This window comes from Mixophyes fleayi, chromosome 11 (genome assembly GCF_038048845.1).
Source record: "Mixophyes fleayi isolate aMixFle1 chromosome 11, aMixFle1.hap1, whole genome shotgun sequence".
NCBI lineage: Eukaryota > Metazoa > Chordata > Amphibia > Anura > Limnodynastidae > Mixophyes > Mixophyes fleayi.
The window spans coordinates 78,020,334-78,034,669 of record NC_134412.1 but is presented as its reverse complement, the minus strand read 5'-3'; the positions used below and the strand labels follow the sequence as shown (position 1 = coordinate 78,034,669).

The 14,336-nt window shown below is 42.0% G+C and overlaps 1 protein-coding gene across 1 annotated transcript in view; it reads left to right on the top strand.

The window, feature by feature from the left end:
- Nucleotides 1–14,336, top strand: part of SSU72 (SSU72 homolog, RNA polymerase II CTD phosphatase) — a 48,542-nt gene that overhangs the window by 15,689 nt on the left and 18,517 nt on the right. The window contains 1 exon segment of the mRNA XM_075189632.1: nucleotides 5,375–5,518. Within this exon segment, the coding sequence (XP_075045733.1) occupies nucleotides 5,375–5,518 (144 nt within the window).

Here is a 14,336-nt window from a genome sequence, read left to right as displayed (position 1 = left end):
AGGATAATAAAAAGTAGCATGCTCTCATAGAAGGCCACCACTATGCACTAATAAACATGAACTATGTATTTTTTAATGTGAAGGTGTGAATAAAAACAAAAAAAAATTGTTCCTCTATTTTACGCATTTTGTCCTGTTTAAATGTGTCCAGAGGACTTGGAAATTGCATATTTGTGAATGAACCTCTTGTCTTGCAGCATATGACTTTCTGTATAATAACGGCCTTGTAAGTCATCAAAAATGTTTGTCGTTTTTATTTCTATTTATGCCCCCAACCCCCTTCACATTCATAACAGACTTCTAACAAAACTGAAGTAAAAGAAATTAAGTGTATATTGTGCCATAGACTAGGGTAAGTGAGTTTGGTCACATATCACCAGCCCATTCAGAGTGGGTCTCCATGAGTTGGGTTTCTGCAAACCTTTAGAACGCTGACAATAAATTTACTAATCTGTATTTAATATGACTGTACCATTCACTACTCTTCTTACTTGGACACAGAGTAAAGATAAATGGAAAGTCACACTTGTGAAGCCTATTAACCTTAGGGAAGTGTAGGAATGTGATTTTTGGATGTGGCCATTAGGTGTCTCCCCACCACATGGACTGGCCTCTGCTGTTACAGTCCAGCTTGTAAAAAGGAAATAGTAGGAATTGCAGCAGTGTTAACATGGCACATATCACTTTATTTGTGTATTAAACTTTTTACACAGCCATGACTAGTTATGAGACAGGATGGAGGATTGGCCAGTAAGTAAGTAGTAACTTAGAACAGGATAAAAAAAATCTTAAAGTTGGGAAGTCATGCTGGAGACTATTATCAGCCCTGGGTATCATAATTTGAATGCTCTGAAGTACAAATCTCTAGAATTCAGTTTTGTAGGTTTATCCACTTTATTAAATCCTTAGCAAGGTCACACCCTTAGGAGTGCTTGTGTTATATTATATTGAGGCACCGTAATACTGTTTCGATAAGTGAGGCACATGTTCAGAGTTAAACAGCATAAATCTCTTGCCCACATATACCAATGTGCAGGTAATTGATTTCAGTGGGATTATTATCAGTCTTGTTTGGTACCACACAATGCAATATTGGACTAGTTGACTTATCACTGCCAATGTGTATTGTGTGAGGCCAGATTATAGAGGGGAGTGTCTGTTCATGTGTAATGTGAATGTATGATTGGTTGTGACAGCTAATGGTAGACATTTATGATAGCACTTGCTTCATTCAAGATTAATAAGGGAGGAAGAGGACAAGGTACTCAGTGATTCCACATTGTCCAAGCTTAAGTTAATGACTGGTGAAATGTAAATCTAGTCAATATGACCTTTTATTAGCACCTTCTTTCTGTTTCTTATATTATGTCCATCCCCTATGTATCTCCTATTGATTCAAAGGGTTCAGCCTGTTAAAGGAACATAAATTACGGTTCAGTTAGATCTGACATTCCCCTCTAGCAGTATTTCAATCATACACAGGTGAAGCTCCTCCATTACATTTCTGAGCAGGTATCATACGGGTCAGGAAGCTGTCTGCAGGCATTGGTGTTACTGTGCATCGCTGGCCCTACTGCTTTGTATGAATCAACCAATCCACACCGTTTATTTCTGCACAGCAAGTGTCCGAAGCTGTCATTTAACGGGCTCCCTGCTTAGAGAAGCAACGTCCCTCTAATATGACAATCTGCTGTAGATTGTGTATTGTGGATGTTTAGCAAAGACATAAGCACACCGGTTATTTCATGTATGTATATTCAGATTATTTAATACACAGCTATGTCAAGCAGCGGCTTTACTTGCTCTGTAGCAGTTTTTGAGACCTTCATATTCCATTCAGTTATGGCAACCACAACACATTAGTCAGATAATGTCGAACAGCCAAAACTCTACGTAGATATTTCTCTGGTCAAGAGTATGCAATGTATAGATTAAAAAACAAACTAGCAAAAATCTAATCTCTGGGACTGAACGCATGGGCTTACATTGTCCCCAGGTCTTTGGTGGCAGTCCTTGGGTGAGGGACCTTACACATTTTTTTCAGAGTGTTTATCACCATCAGTTACCAACTGCTACTGATGACTTCTAGTATTACCTGCCACCAGGCACTCGCTGACTGCAGTAGTTGTATGAGGGTAGTGCTGCCACCACCAGACTCCATAACACGTACTTGGAACCGCTTACGTCTGTGTAACTGGTATAGCTGCTGCAGCACCTATTTGCTGTGGGCTGGTGGCTACCTCCTGAGTGCTTATTATGGATCAGGACTACTGGGTAGTAGACAGAGCATTGACTTAGATACTGGGTTCAACACAAGACACCCGGGGAACAGGTTAGAGTGTCAGCTCTTATCTGGTGGTCACAGGATACAGGCAATAGGCGTCAGGCAGAATCTTGAAGCAGTGCTGTTTATTGCTCAAGGACCCTAATAAGGACAGTTAGTCACTAGCTAAATGTACTAGTGATCATCCAGAAGTACAGATGGAAGATCTCTTACAAGCACAGTACAGCTCTATATACGTAACCTGGCAGGAAGTAATTCAACCTACATAAATGTAACACATGAATTAGCCTAGAGGGTTTTCACACCTTTAACACTGTAGCTAGTGGCAGGAGAGGGGAGTGTCCATGTGCTGCCAGGGAGAGGGGCGCTTGGCCTCCTCTCCACCCCTGTTGCCACTGTCTAAGTGAGTAGGCAGGCAGCCAGATCCCAGGGCAACATTCCCCAGGCTGGAGTTCATCAAGCTCCAGTATGATTTTTAGCATGCTGTGTTCCTCAGCATCCCCTGCGTCATTAAAAGCCCTTCCACCAGCCACTGTTCCGATGCTGCCGGCGAGGGTAAATCCAGGGATGCGGACCATTACCAGCACCCCAGCGCTCTGATCCCCACAAACGGGAAATGCAGCTGGGCTTTAAAGCTGCCAGGGGAGGTCTGGTCCCCATTGGACAGCCAGCGAGGTAGGAACCCTTTTTTATTTTATTTTTTCTCGCCCCTAACTGCCTCCGCAGCGCCCCCACACACTAGTTATTTAAAATATACATTTTTGCACTCCCTGAGCCACCCCTTCAATGTGTGGCTTTGGGTATTACTCTCCCAGTGCACGGCTGATACATTTATTGGGGCAATCCAGGAGGCCAATGGAGCCTAATGAACTGCTTTAAGGACGCTGTTTGGCTTGCCAGGAATCTCCTCATTTTGAAAAGGGAGAAGATGACCATCCAGGACTCTCAAGGCTGATCCACAGCCTACTAAGACACGAACACCATTGACAGTCCTGAGTAAAAGGAAGATGATTCATTTTCTGCCTCCCCCCTCTGTGTCTGTTTATTCAATATAACACTGTTGAATTTGCCTGCAAATTCAGAAGACAAGCCTGCTTGTCTTCCTATTCATCAATGACTCTTGGCAATGGAGCACTCGTCTTTGGGTGTATATTATACCCTACACTTAGTGCAAATTAAGAAAAAAAGCCTGCAAGGACTTGTAGATTACTATTTCAGCAATGACAAAATTACCAACGCAGCTCTTCTATTTGGGTGTATAACTGTATTTTAGACCCTACACTTAGTAGGGCAAGGACTGGTATATTAGGATTTCAGCAATGAGAAATTCGGCAATGGAGCTTTCTCTAACACTGCTACCACCCTCCTCTTTCTCTATCACTTTGCCTGCCAAACGGCTCTATACTCTGTCCCTCAAATGGCGCTAGATCGCGGTGGAGGGCGGTATTTATAGATTCCAAAACTGGCGAGATCCAACGACCTCACAATGACGTTTTGCCTTGTTTTGGAATCTGAATAGGTGTGCGAGTACCGACTCGGCTCGATACTCTGAACCCCAGAGTTCGGGTGGGTTCGGTTTTTTAAGAATCCGAGCCCGACCATCTAATTATAAAGCAAAAAAAAAGACTTGCATTTAGTGTATACTACATGTCTAGCTTGACTTCTTAAAGAAATGTCCTTGTGGACTCCGATGTAAGCTACAGAATGCTTATGTTTTTCATGTTTCCATTTCAAATGTTTGTTAAAAATCCATGAAAATGGAATTGTGTGTAGTATCTATAGTTGGTTGAATCGTCTTATGTGGTGATATTCAGAATGACAGCTTTCTTTAAACAACTGCTGTTACTATATAGTAACACCTATTACTTTCAAATAGATATTTTAATTTCAGGTTAAACATAACTATCATAAGAGAGGGATTTTATGCTGGTAATGTCCTATGATTGTACATAGAAAATAGTATGTCAAGTTTTACCAGTTTCTGTTTTTAATTTCAAATCATTCAGTGTATATGGAAGTTCACAGTATTGTGCAACAATGTGAATAGCAGATAGGTCTTGTATTTTGCTCCATTCATTTGTGTTTTAGTCAGACTACTAAGAAAATGTCTGTAAACGGTCCATTAAGCCCTTTCTTAAATATTTATTTTCACAAGCGAGAGCGCACTGAGCTGATCAGGTTCCGAATGCTGTATGGTCACTTTATTTTATTACATAATACCTCATGCACTGTGTTTTTAGAAACAAAAGGCATTTGGTAGCTTGGTTTGGTGTGACCACCTCCTGATCGAGCAAGGTTACCATTTGTCGCATAGGAGAAGCAAAAAAAGGCAAATTTCCAATGTAGAGCCAGATAATTGTCTATAAACACTACTTTCAGGCATTTAGCTTGGTAATAAACATATTTGTGTAATAACCTTCTGTGCTGCCTGGACAGTATGCCAACCTAGTACAAAAATGTGACATTGTGTGGTGCAATATCTGTAGTCTGGAATAACTTAATCTAAGCAAGTTAATTTTATTTTGTAACTTTAGTGCTGTAAGTAAAGAACATAGATATTGTATGGCTATAGGATCTTTTCTTTACAGATGTGTTTTCTTAAAAACTTGAAATGCATTTTCTGCTGGATGGTCATTATGTAATTGCTTGTACAGTCATTGAGGCGCAGAATGCCAGGTGCTTTGTGCCTCTGTACTGCCATTGAGGCAACGCATGTCATTTTGTGCCGGGCATCTGTGCCTCAATGATTGTACAAGACAAAAACTTTGAGACTCCATATGTCTATAGGGGAAGAACAGGCAATGAAAGAGGGAAAAAAAATAATTCCCCTAATTCTTCCCTGCTTCCATGCAGTTGATTAATCCAACAAAATATTAATTTTATTTTGCAATTTATAATGTCATAGGGTTACTTGCATATATCATCTTTAACACGCTTATCTTTGACGTGTTTTTATTACAATTTCCAGTTGTGTGTTTTGTGTGTATTGTTTTTTTGTTAAACTGTTACATGCTATTGCTGCAATATGAAAATGTGAAACAGAATATTCTTAATTTTAAATAAATTGTGTTTGTTTTTTTTGTCTTTCAGTAAACGATCCTTCAATGTCCGATCCTTTGGAACAGGAACACATGTTAAGCTCCCCGGTCCTGCACCAGACAAGCCAAATGTTTACGATTTCAAAACCACATATGAACAGATGTACAATGATCTCCTTAAGAAAGACAAAGAACTGTATCCCCGGGAATGCATTTTATTTAAACCAAAAAGGTTTCAACTCTTAAAGGTGTAAATCATTATTTTGCATCTGCAGCTCATCCATATGTGCTAGTAGGCAGGTATAACATCAGTATTGTGGTATCAGATGCCAATTACCTTTCTTAATGCATGTGTTTATCAGATAATATGCCTTAGTGTTCTAGGTTGAGAATTATTAGAAGTATTAAGCTTGTTGTAGATATAGTGGTAATGGCATCATGAAAGCAAATGTGTGCTGCACACATTATGTAAATGTGAGCCTCAGGGCTTGCTCTTCAGTATGGAGAACTGGTAAGGAGTCGTCTCAAACGGCAAGTATATGGACTGTAGGACCGCTTTCTTTTGTGGGTATGACTTGGTGATGGGTAAGTATGACTTAACAGTAAAACCTGTCCACTTTTATCTTGCCAAGTGAAAAGTACACTGTACATTACACCCAAAGTGACCTGCTAGTGTGCTCCGTTCATTTCACCTCTTGTCAAGCGTGTGTACCATGAGCTCCTAGATCTATGTAAGCAACTTAATGTTAAAATACAACATTACATTTAACTTTATTCTTGCTGCCGTTTAATCGGATAACTTTGTAGGGAGAGTAGCATTGTCCTCTATTCAGAATGTTGCATTCATTATTAATCTTATTTTAAACTTCCATTTAAGACCATAGCAAGGATACTGCTTGTGCTCCCTTGTCATCGTCAGTCATTAAATCCAGGTGGTATAAAGATGGAACTCATTTAAAATAAAAACAATCTTTATGTAGTTTAAGGCTCAAGTGAAATTGGAAATGCTTCTATTTCATTGATATCCATCAAATGTTACACATCTTAAGTTATCATTACTCTATAGCTGTAAAAAGAGGTCTAACAAGCAAAATACAGCTTTTAAGTAAAAAAAACTGCAGTAATACCAAGAAACTCTGCATAAGGCAATGTACAGAGAAAACCAAGCATAATACAGAGCATTCAAGAGGCATATTGCAAGAGCACACAGGTTGACAAGTGGGGAGTTGCCAAGGACAGGAAAGGAAAGGGCGCACTGTTCATAAAAGCTTACAGTCTAGTGGAGATAAGGGTGGGGCTATTTAAAAACGTGCAGCTCAATTTGCTAAGAGTGCATTTGTAAAGCACAGCTGTCTTGTGGGCTGGGCCAATATTTGAGACTGTTGCCTATCAATTTGAATTTTAGGCTGTCCTTTATATTTTCAGCCCAGAAATTAGCTGCAACTGTAAAAGTATCTTTACCCTATAAATAGGTCTGATGTGAATATGTAAGTATTTCTAAAATTATAGTTAGAAGATTTTACCTAGATATCAAAATGGTGCTAGTAAACCTGGTTTCTCAGAGCTCCATATTAAATATTCAGCCATTTATAGTTGTGGTCAAAAATATTGGCACTTTTTTTTTTTTTTTTTTTTTTTTCCCAAGCAACTCAGTATTTCCTCCTAAATACGTTGATATTATCAGTTTGATCGCCACAATTCTTTCACTGTTAATATTTGACACTTTTTTTTTAAATTCTGAATTTAATCCTTTCAAATAACAAACTGAAACGACATGGCATTAACAAAACTTATACCCTAGACTTTGCGCACATTAACTGCCATCAACCGCTATCAGTAGTCATCTATGAGCTTCCTGCACCTCTTATGACTGTAGGGCCCACTCTTGTGCAGACTTCTCCAGTTCACCCAAATTTGAAAGGCGCCTTCTCTGAACTGCAGTTTTCCTCTATCCCCACAGGTGTTCTATGGGACTTAGTTCTGGGGCAAAATGTATTAAGGTGCAATTTGGTCAAATCACTTAAATGCAAAACACACCAGGTTGTGTTGGAAAATATATATTTTACCATTTTGCACTATTTTGGTTCATTCTGTCCATGGGACATTCTCCCAGATCAAATTTCACTTGTTCAGGTGTGGTTTGGCAAATCCCAGTCAGGCATTGGGTATATCTCAGTGTGCTGCCCCTCATACCATGTAACCCCCCCCCCCCCCTTTTTCATTGAGTTAGCGATGGATGGTGCGAGTTGAAACTAGTACCATGGGTCTGAAGGTCAGCTTGAGTCTGTTTGCCAGTTGATCATGGTGCTTTCTCCACCATTCAAACAACCCTGCGGTTTAATCTTTATTCACGTTTACTCTTTTGGCCCCATACAGGGAGGTTGGCTAGTGCCATGGGCCATAAACTTCCTAATAACATTGTATATGGTGAAAACAGGAACATCAAGGTGTCTGGAAATGCCTTGAGATTGTTCATGCTTTCCTACAATCTTTTGTCTGACCGCTTCAGACAATTTTTTGGCTTTTTGTTTTCTCCATAATAATTGTAGTGCACACAGGTTTTTCCTTTTATCTTTTACTGGTCATGGCCACCTCTCCAGGGGTGGAAGGCCTGTAGGCTGCTTTCATCCTGGTCCCCTGATCATGGGAGAGTAGCTGTTGGGTATTCCTCTCTCCTGTAACCTGTCAACTCTTCTCACTCTAGCGGTGACAGCTGCAGAGCAGTTCGTGCTAACCTTTAGCCGCCGCACTTGCCTATTAGCGAGGCCCTAGCAGGGTTGACCGCCTAAGCAGATCTCCTTTGCAGAGAGTACTGCTGTGGCGGCAATGCAGCAGACCCGGCCTCTGGTGGGTAAGATGGAACAGACATAGTTCTCCATGGAGGAGAGTGGTGTTGACGAGGACAGGTAACACAATAGGACTTCTAAAACTAGTGGAGGGCAGAGCCCTGGAGGGAGGCATTTTATGGCGTCCAGGCATGGGATTCTCGCAAGGGGTTTGTACTTCTCAGTTTGGCAGTTTCTCTTCAGCGGGGACCACCATTTTCAGCCACAGCATTGTAGTTCCCTACTCTTGGTCCTCCTCATCTGGTGCCATTGTTCAGCAGTACCTCATTGGCTACTCAATATATATTTATTGTTGTAGTCATTCTTGCTGTGCTTTCTATTTTTTTTTTTTGTGTCTATATGCCTCTGTTGCCTGACCTTGAAAACAGTGTCTGGGTTAACGTTATACCTTTTTATAGTATTATAATATGTGAGGTCTCGTTTTTGTACGTTCTCTTTTGTTGTGTTTTTTTTTGTTTAGTTGTTCTTTGTCACAATGTCTGGAAAAGGGCCTTCCAAGACTAAGGGTGCCAAATGTAATGTTAAATTATCTTGTGAGCAGTCTGACCAAGTTGCCCTGAGTCCAGTGTGTGAGGTGGAGTTCCGTGAACAGCATTCGTACGCGACTGCACCGGCATCCATTGAGGAACCAGGTTTGGCTAAGTCACTGGCGTCGTCCATAGTCGATCTCTCTCGGGTGCTACCTCAGTCCAAATAGGTAGGTGACTCTTCATTCTCTAACTGCACCACACATTCTACCTTCACAGCCTGCACCACCCAATAGTAAGGCTTTCCAGGCTGTGACGGGTCTGACGTTGATTCTAGTAGAGCCCACCCATAGTCTTGAAAAGGCTTATTCCTCATTAGAACGCCTTCTCATAGGAGACAACTAGCAAACGTCATATCTGAGACAATTCAGCCCCTATTTCTGAATCTGATATTTCTTCTGATGAAGATGGGAAGTTGATTCAGTTATCTGAGGGGAGGGGGGAGTTATTCTTATGCTGCAAAGGATAACTCTGTATCTGTGTGTAGAAGTTAATTATGCGCATTAGACAAACCTAGAGGATTTGGGGAACCAGAAGGTTTTAGATTGTCTGGTAACTTTAAATCACTTTACCCCTTGCCTTTGGAGGAGTCTGTTAAATTGGAGAGTTCTCCAAAAGTTGTTCTTCCCATTGCCCGTCTCACCAGAACCACTGTTTTTTCAGTGCAGGGTGCGGCTTCGCTCGGGGGTGCTGCTTTTGCTCTTCAATCTGCATATATGGCGGCAGGAAGTTTGTGTAGACCAAACGTCTACAAGCCTCGGTTAACGAGGCCATTTAAACATGGGCATAATAGTTGGCTAAGGGTCTAAGAAAATAATCCTAGAGCTGAATTGTTGGCATTGGCCGAGCATATTCGGGAAGCTTCTGACTTTTTAGGTCAGGCATCTTTGGATACAGTTTCCGTTAACTCCAGAATTCTCATTATTGTGACCCGGAAATTCTCTGTAGCTGTGCCTTTGGTCGGCTGGTGCAGACTCAAAGTGTGTGCTGGAGTCTATGCTTTGACGGTGTTGCTCTTTTTCAGAGCTGGACCTAATCATTCAAGTAACCATGGGTGGTAAGAGCTACTTTCTACCTGTAAGTGGTGCTTAAAAAAACCAACCCAGATTCCAGTCCCTTTGGATGCTAGAGATGCTGTGATTTTTCTGGTCCAAAAACCGCAGGCCACCTCTTTAAAGAGGTTTAGGGGTTTACTCCAACCTCGTTTCCAAAGCCGGATGGCTTGTTTCCTCCGATCTTAAATCTCAACAAGCAATTATGTGTTCTGGGGTTTCATATGGAGTTGTTACGATCCGTGATCGTGGGCATGGAACAGGGGGAATTTATGGCGTCCCTAGACATGGCCTGTGCATCCCCATATGTGACGGGCATCAGTGTCTCCTTAGATTTGCTGTCTGCAAGGTGCATCATCATTTCTGTGCTTTACCCATCAGTCTGGCTTCTGCCCTGAGGGTTATCATCAAAATTATGGCCCTCAGGCAGGTCTCCTGCGATCTTGGGTCATTATTATTGTGCTTTATTTAGACATTTTTAAAGTGCCATCTGAAAGTCTTTCTCCAGCACATTCTATTTCTGGAATCTCACAGCTTATTTCTCAATCTACCCAAGTCGCCCTTGATTCCTGTCCAATGCAATTTTTGGGCCTCTACTTTGACACGCTGTGTCAGAAGGTATTCATCCCAGTAGACCAGGTTCTTTCAGTTCCAAACAATACCAGGTCCCTTCTGGCCAAACGAAGAGTCTCTTCTCTGCTGCATGAAACTGCTAGGAACCATGGTGTCAGTGTTTGGATTGGTGCTCTTCACCCAGATTGATTCCCGGCCTCTCTAAAGTGAGCTTCTCCGGAAATGGTCCAAGCCACCCTTCATATGGACTGGCAGATTAATATGCTGTTCGGCCACAAGTTGCTCTCTTACGTGGTGGTCAACAGTCTGTTCTTCCAATCGTCTGATTGAAGTTTAGTTACCAGGCGATTTAAGATGCAATCATCTGTCTTTGGTTCCAGCTTCTCTGATGGACAAGGAGGCCTCCTGGGGGGGACCAATGTCCTGGATCTCAGGGCAATTTACATGGCAAGGAGTTCTAGTCAGAAGGTCCAACCAGACTATACTACGGCAGTAGCCTACTTGAACCATAGTGGGTGGGACAGCACGCATCATGTCCTTGGCAGAACTCCGTTTCAGTGACCTCTGCCATATTCATCCTGAGGGTGGAGTACTGTGAGGCAGATTACCTCAGGAGCAACAGGATCCACCCTTGAAAATTGTTCCTCCAAGATCTCTGCCCTTCTCGTTCAACATTGGTGTCTGCCAGAGATCAATCTAATGGCATTCTTCAAGGTTCCTCTTCTGTGCAAAGTCCTAGGATTTGGCAACGAAGTACACTGATGCCATGACGATCCAGTGGTGGCTTTGTCTAGTATATCTGTTTCCTCAGATTTCCATACTATCACGGGTTTTCATGGGGAAAAAAAAGAGCACAGTTACCCACATTCTGGTGACTCCAGATTGGCTGTGCAAGATGTGATACTCAGACATCCTAGGGATGGAGGTAGGTTCACCCTGCCTCTTCGTCCAGATCTTCTGGTACAAGGCCATTTTTAATACCACTATTTAGGTTGTTTTAGGTTTGACAGCATGGTTACTGAAACTGATTCTTTAGGCCAGGGTTTTTTTTCGCAGAAGGTTGGGTGGACTACAATTTAAAGTGCGCAAACCTTCATGTCATTTTGTGTGTGTAAGGCCTATAATCAGTGTTGTGAAGGTCAGTTTTTACACTTTCTGCATCACTTTCCTGCTTGCTAAGTTTTCTGCAGGACTGGTTTGATAAAGATCTGTCAGTTCTCTGAAACTACAGTTTTCAGTTCTCTCCTTTCTCTTTAAGCGCAAGTTGGAGTTCATAAGCTATGCGCCGATGTTTCTGCAAGAGGTTCTTTACTCCATGCTTGGCTTCCCTTTGTGCATCCTGTTTAGCCATGGGATCTTAAGTTGGTTCTCGGGGCTCTTACAAGGGGCCCCTTTGAGCCTTTGTATTCTGATCTGTTATGTTACTTGGAAAGTGTGTTGTGTGTGTGTGTGTGTGTTTTAAACTGTCTAATGCTCGCCAGGTGTCCAAGTTGGGGGCGCTATGCTGTTGCTGCCCCCCCTCTTCTGGTGTCTTTATGATATGGTAGTGCATTGCACTAAACCCTTTTTGTACCAAAGGTGGTCTCCTGTTTTCATTAATTGGCATTCTGTCCTAGGTCACAGACTTCTGATTCGTCCTTGCACCTTCTGGATGCTGTCCAGGCCCTCAGGTGCCGTGTGGACCATACAGGTTCCGTTCGTAAAACCTAATGGTTTTCATCCTGTATGTTTCTCACAAGTGGGGTTGGCCAGGGCTGTTGGGTTTTTCTTAGGCAGTGCGTAACTGCTTCGGCCAAACAATTGTGCCGGGCTCGTAAGTGGTTGCTTGTCCACACCTTTTCCAAGTTTGCAGGGCTTTGCATCTCAGGATGCTGGCTTTAGGAGCAACGTTTTAGGTGTTTTTGGAGCAATCCCTCCCTTGGTACGTCTCCAATGTCTGTGTTCCCCAATGGCAGGAAGGGAAGGACTTTCACTTGATATCCATTTCCCTGAATCCCTTTGGGGGGCATTGTTTTGTTGTGTTTACTCAAGTGTTCTCCCCAGCACCTATTTCCCTGATGCTCCACCCGGCTGTTTTTACTTGCTATCCAGCTCTTGAAGCCCAACAGTCCTATTATAATAGAATGTTTCTCCTATTAGAACAAGCACTATGTGAGCACTGCAGCCAGCAGTGTGTAAGACAACTGACCACCAGTCTGACCAGTCCTGGCAGGTGTGGGTGGTAACCTCCAACATTTCTCAAGTATTACAACTGCCCCCACCCAGCAACTTCTTAATGCCACCTGGCTAGAAAATTTTTCTATGGAGAACACTGCTTTTAAGCTGTTAATTGTTACACTTAGTTCGGCCCTCTCTTCTGGGCTTTGTTATACAAAAACTGAGGATGACTTCAAATGGGAGGGGCAGAGGAGCTATCCACTAAAATTGTTTGCGTTTAGTGACTCCAGATCCACCTACTATACCCCCACTGTTGCAGTGTCCTCCAGTAGAGTCAGAGAAATGGTTCTTAAGGTGCTTAAAAATGTAATAAATAAAAAAAATTCCTCTTCTAATAGATGCCAATAACGCTGATCAGCCCATATAAGGACTCCTGTGTGGATTAAACTTCGACGGAGTGCATTTTTCTGCTTTGTGTATTACACTACAAACCAAATAAATATAAATGTGGATACAAAAATATGTTCTACTTTCGACAATTTTCTGAAGGAATGGTGCATTAGAAAAATCTGCAAGCATCTTTATAGTCTTAGCCAAGACTGTCCTCCCAAAGCTATACTGTTGGTAAAATTAATTCCTTGTATCAGCGGATCCCTAAGCCAAAATAATTACCAATTACCCCCCTAGCTTGCTTATCACCAGCCCTGGCCGTGGCACCCCAGGGAGCCGTGGCACACAGTTTGGGAACCACTGCCTTATACAATACAGTAGTTTAGGGCTTGGCCTTATGGTAAGGGATGTGTGCTGTCATTTTGGGTGTGGCAAGCTCTGGTAAGGCTTGAGAAGAAGCCGGCAAGTAGCTTGCAGACTCTACTCCCCAAATCTATTCATAGCTTGCACAGATGTCTAATGTATTCGCTCTCCTGTGTTGGACACAAGTGAGAGAAATTGAGGTTAGTGTCCCTAGAAAATAATATTCACAATCTATATATCTAATCTGCAATATAATAGCCATTTCATTAGTGTTTATAAACTTGTAAGATTCTCAAGTGAAGGTCTTTTCACACCTGTGCTTGTTAGAACATGACAGATATAGATATATAATTCATTTTTTACCTTCATTTTCAGTGGATGGATAAAGTGCTTTGCATGCGCTTTTAACAAAACAGATCACCTCAATATGGAAGTGGAGATGGCACAATAGTATGTGTTTGTTTCATGTGTTCTGTAGTACAAATGAGGAAAGAAAGGGTGTAACTAGCTTGTATGTATTTTTCAGAATAAACTTGGATGATTAAATTGTGAGAACTTTAGATTTTTGTTCATAGGTGAAAACATTTAGAAATTAGTACCCCCCCCCCCCCCCCCCCAATTCTGTTGGCTGAATGTTTAATAGGATGCAGTTCAATACTATGGATGGACAGGATCAGTGACGGCATAACTAAAGGTAGGCATTGAGATGGGACAGTCTGCATAATATATTGATCCATCGCAAGACCTTGCCTGAAGATGTGTCCACAAGCTCTCATGCACTATTATATCATGGCTGCATCACCAAGTGTGTGGCGTTACTGTGGATCTTGGCTATATGGAAACAATGCAGCCTCCTTCACTCGCTCGTTTCTGAAGCCATGTACGTGTGATCGCATCTCATCCACATAATTTTACATTAAATAAATTGCGGACCTGTCATCGGAAAAAGAGCGGCTCATAATGTGCTGTACAAAGGCAGCTTACGTAAGTTTAGAGTTCTCCTTGAAGACTTTGCCAGTCGAATGGCATTAAGAAGCAGCCAGTTGGAGACAGTAATACTTTGTAGTAGTAATGAAAAATGTTGGCGGTTATTGCCCACACCTGCC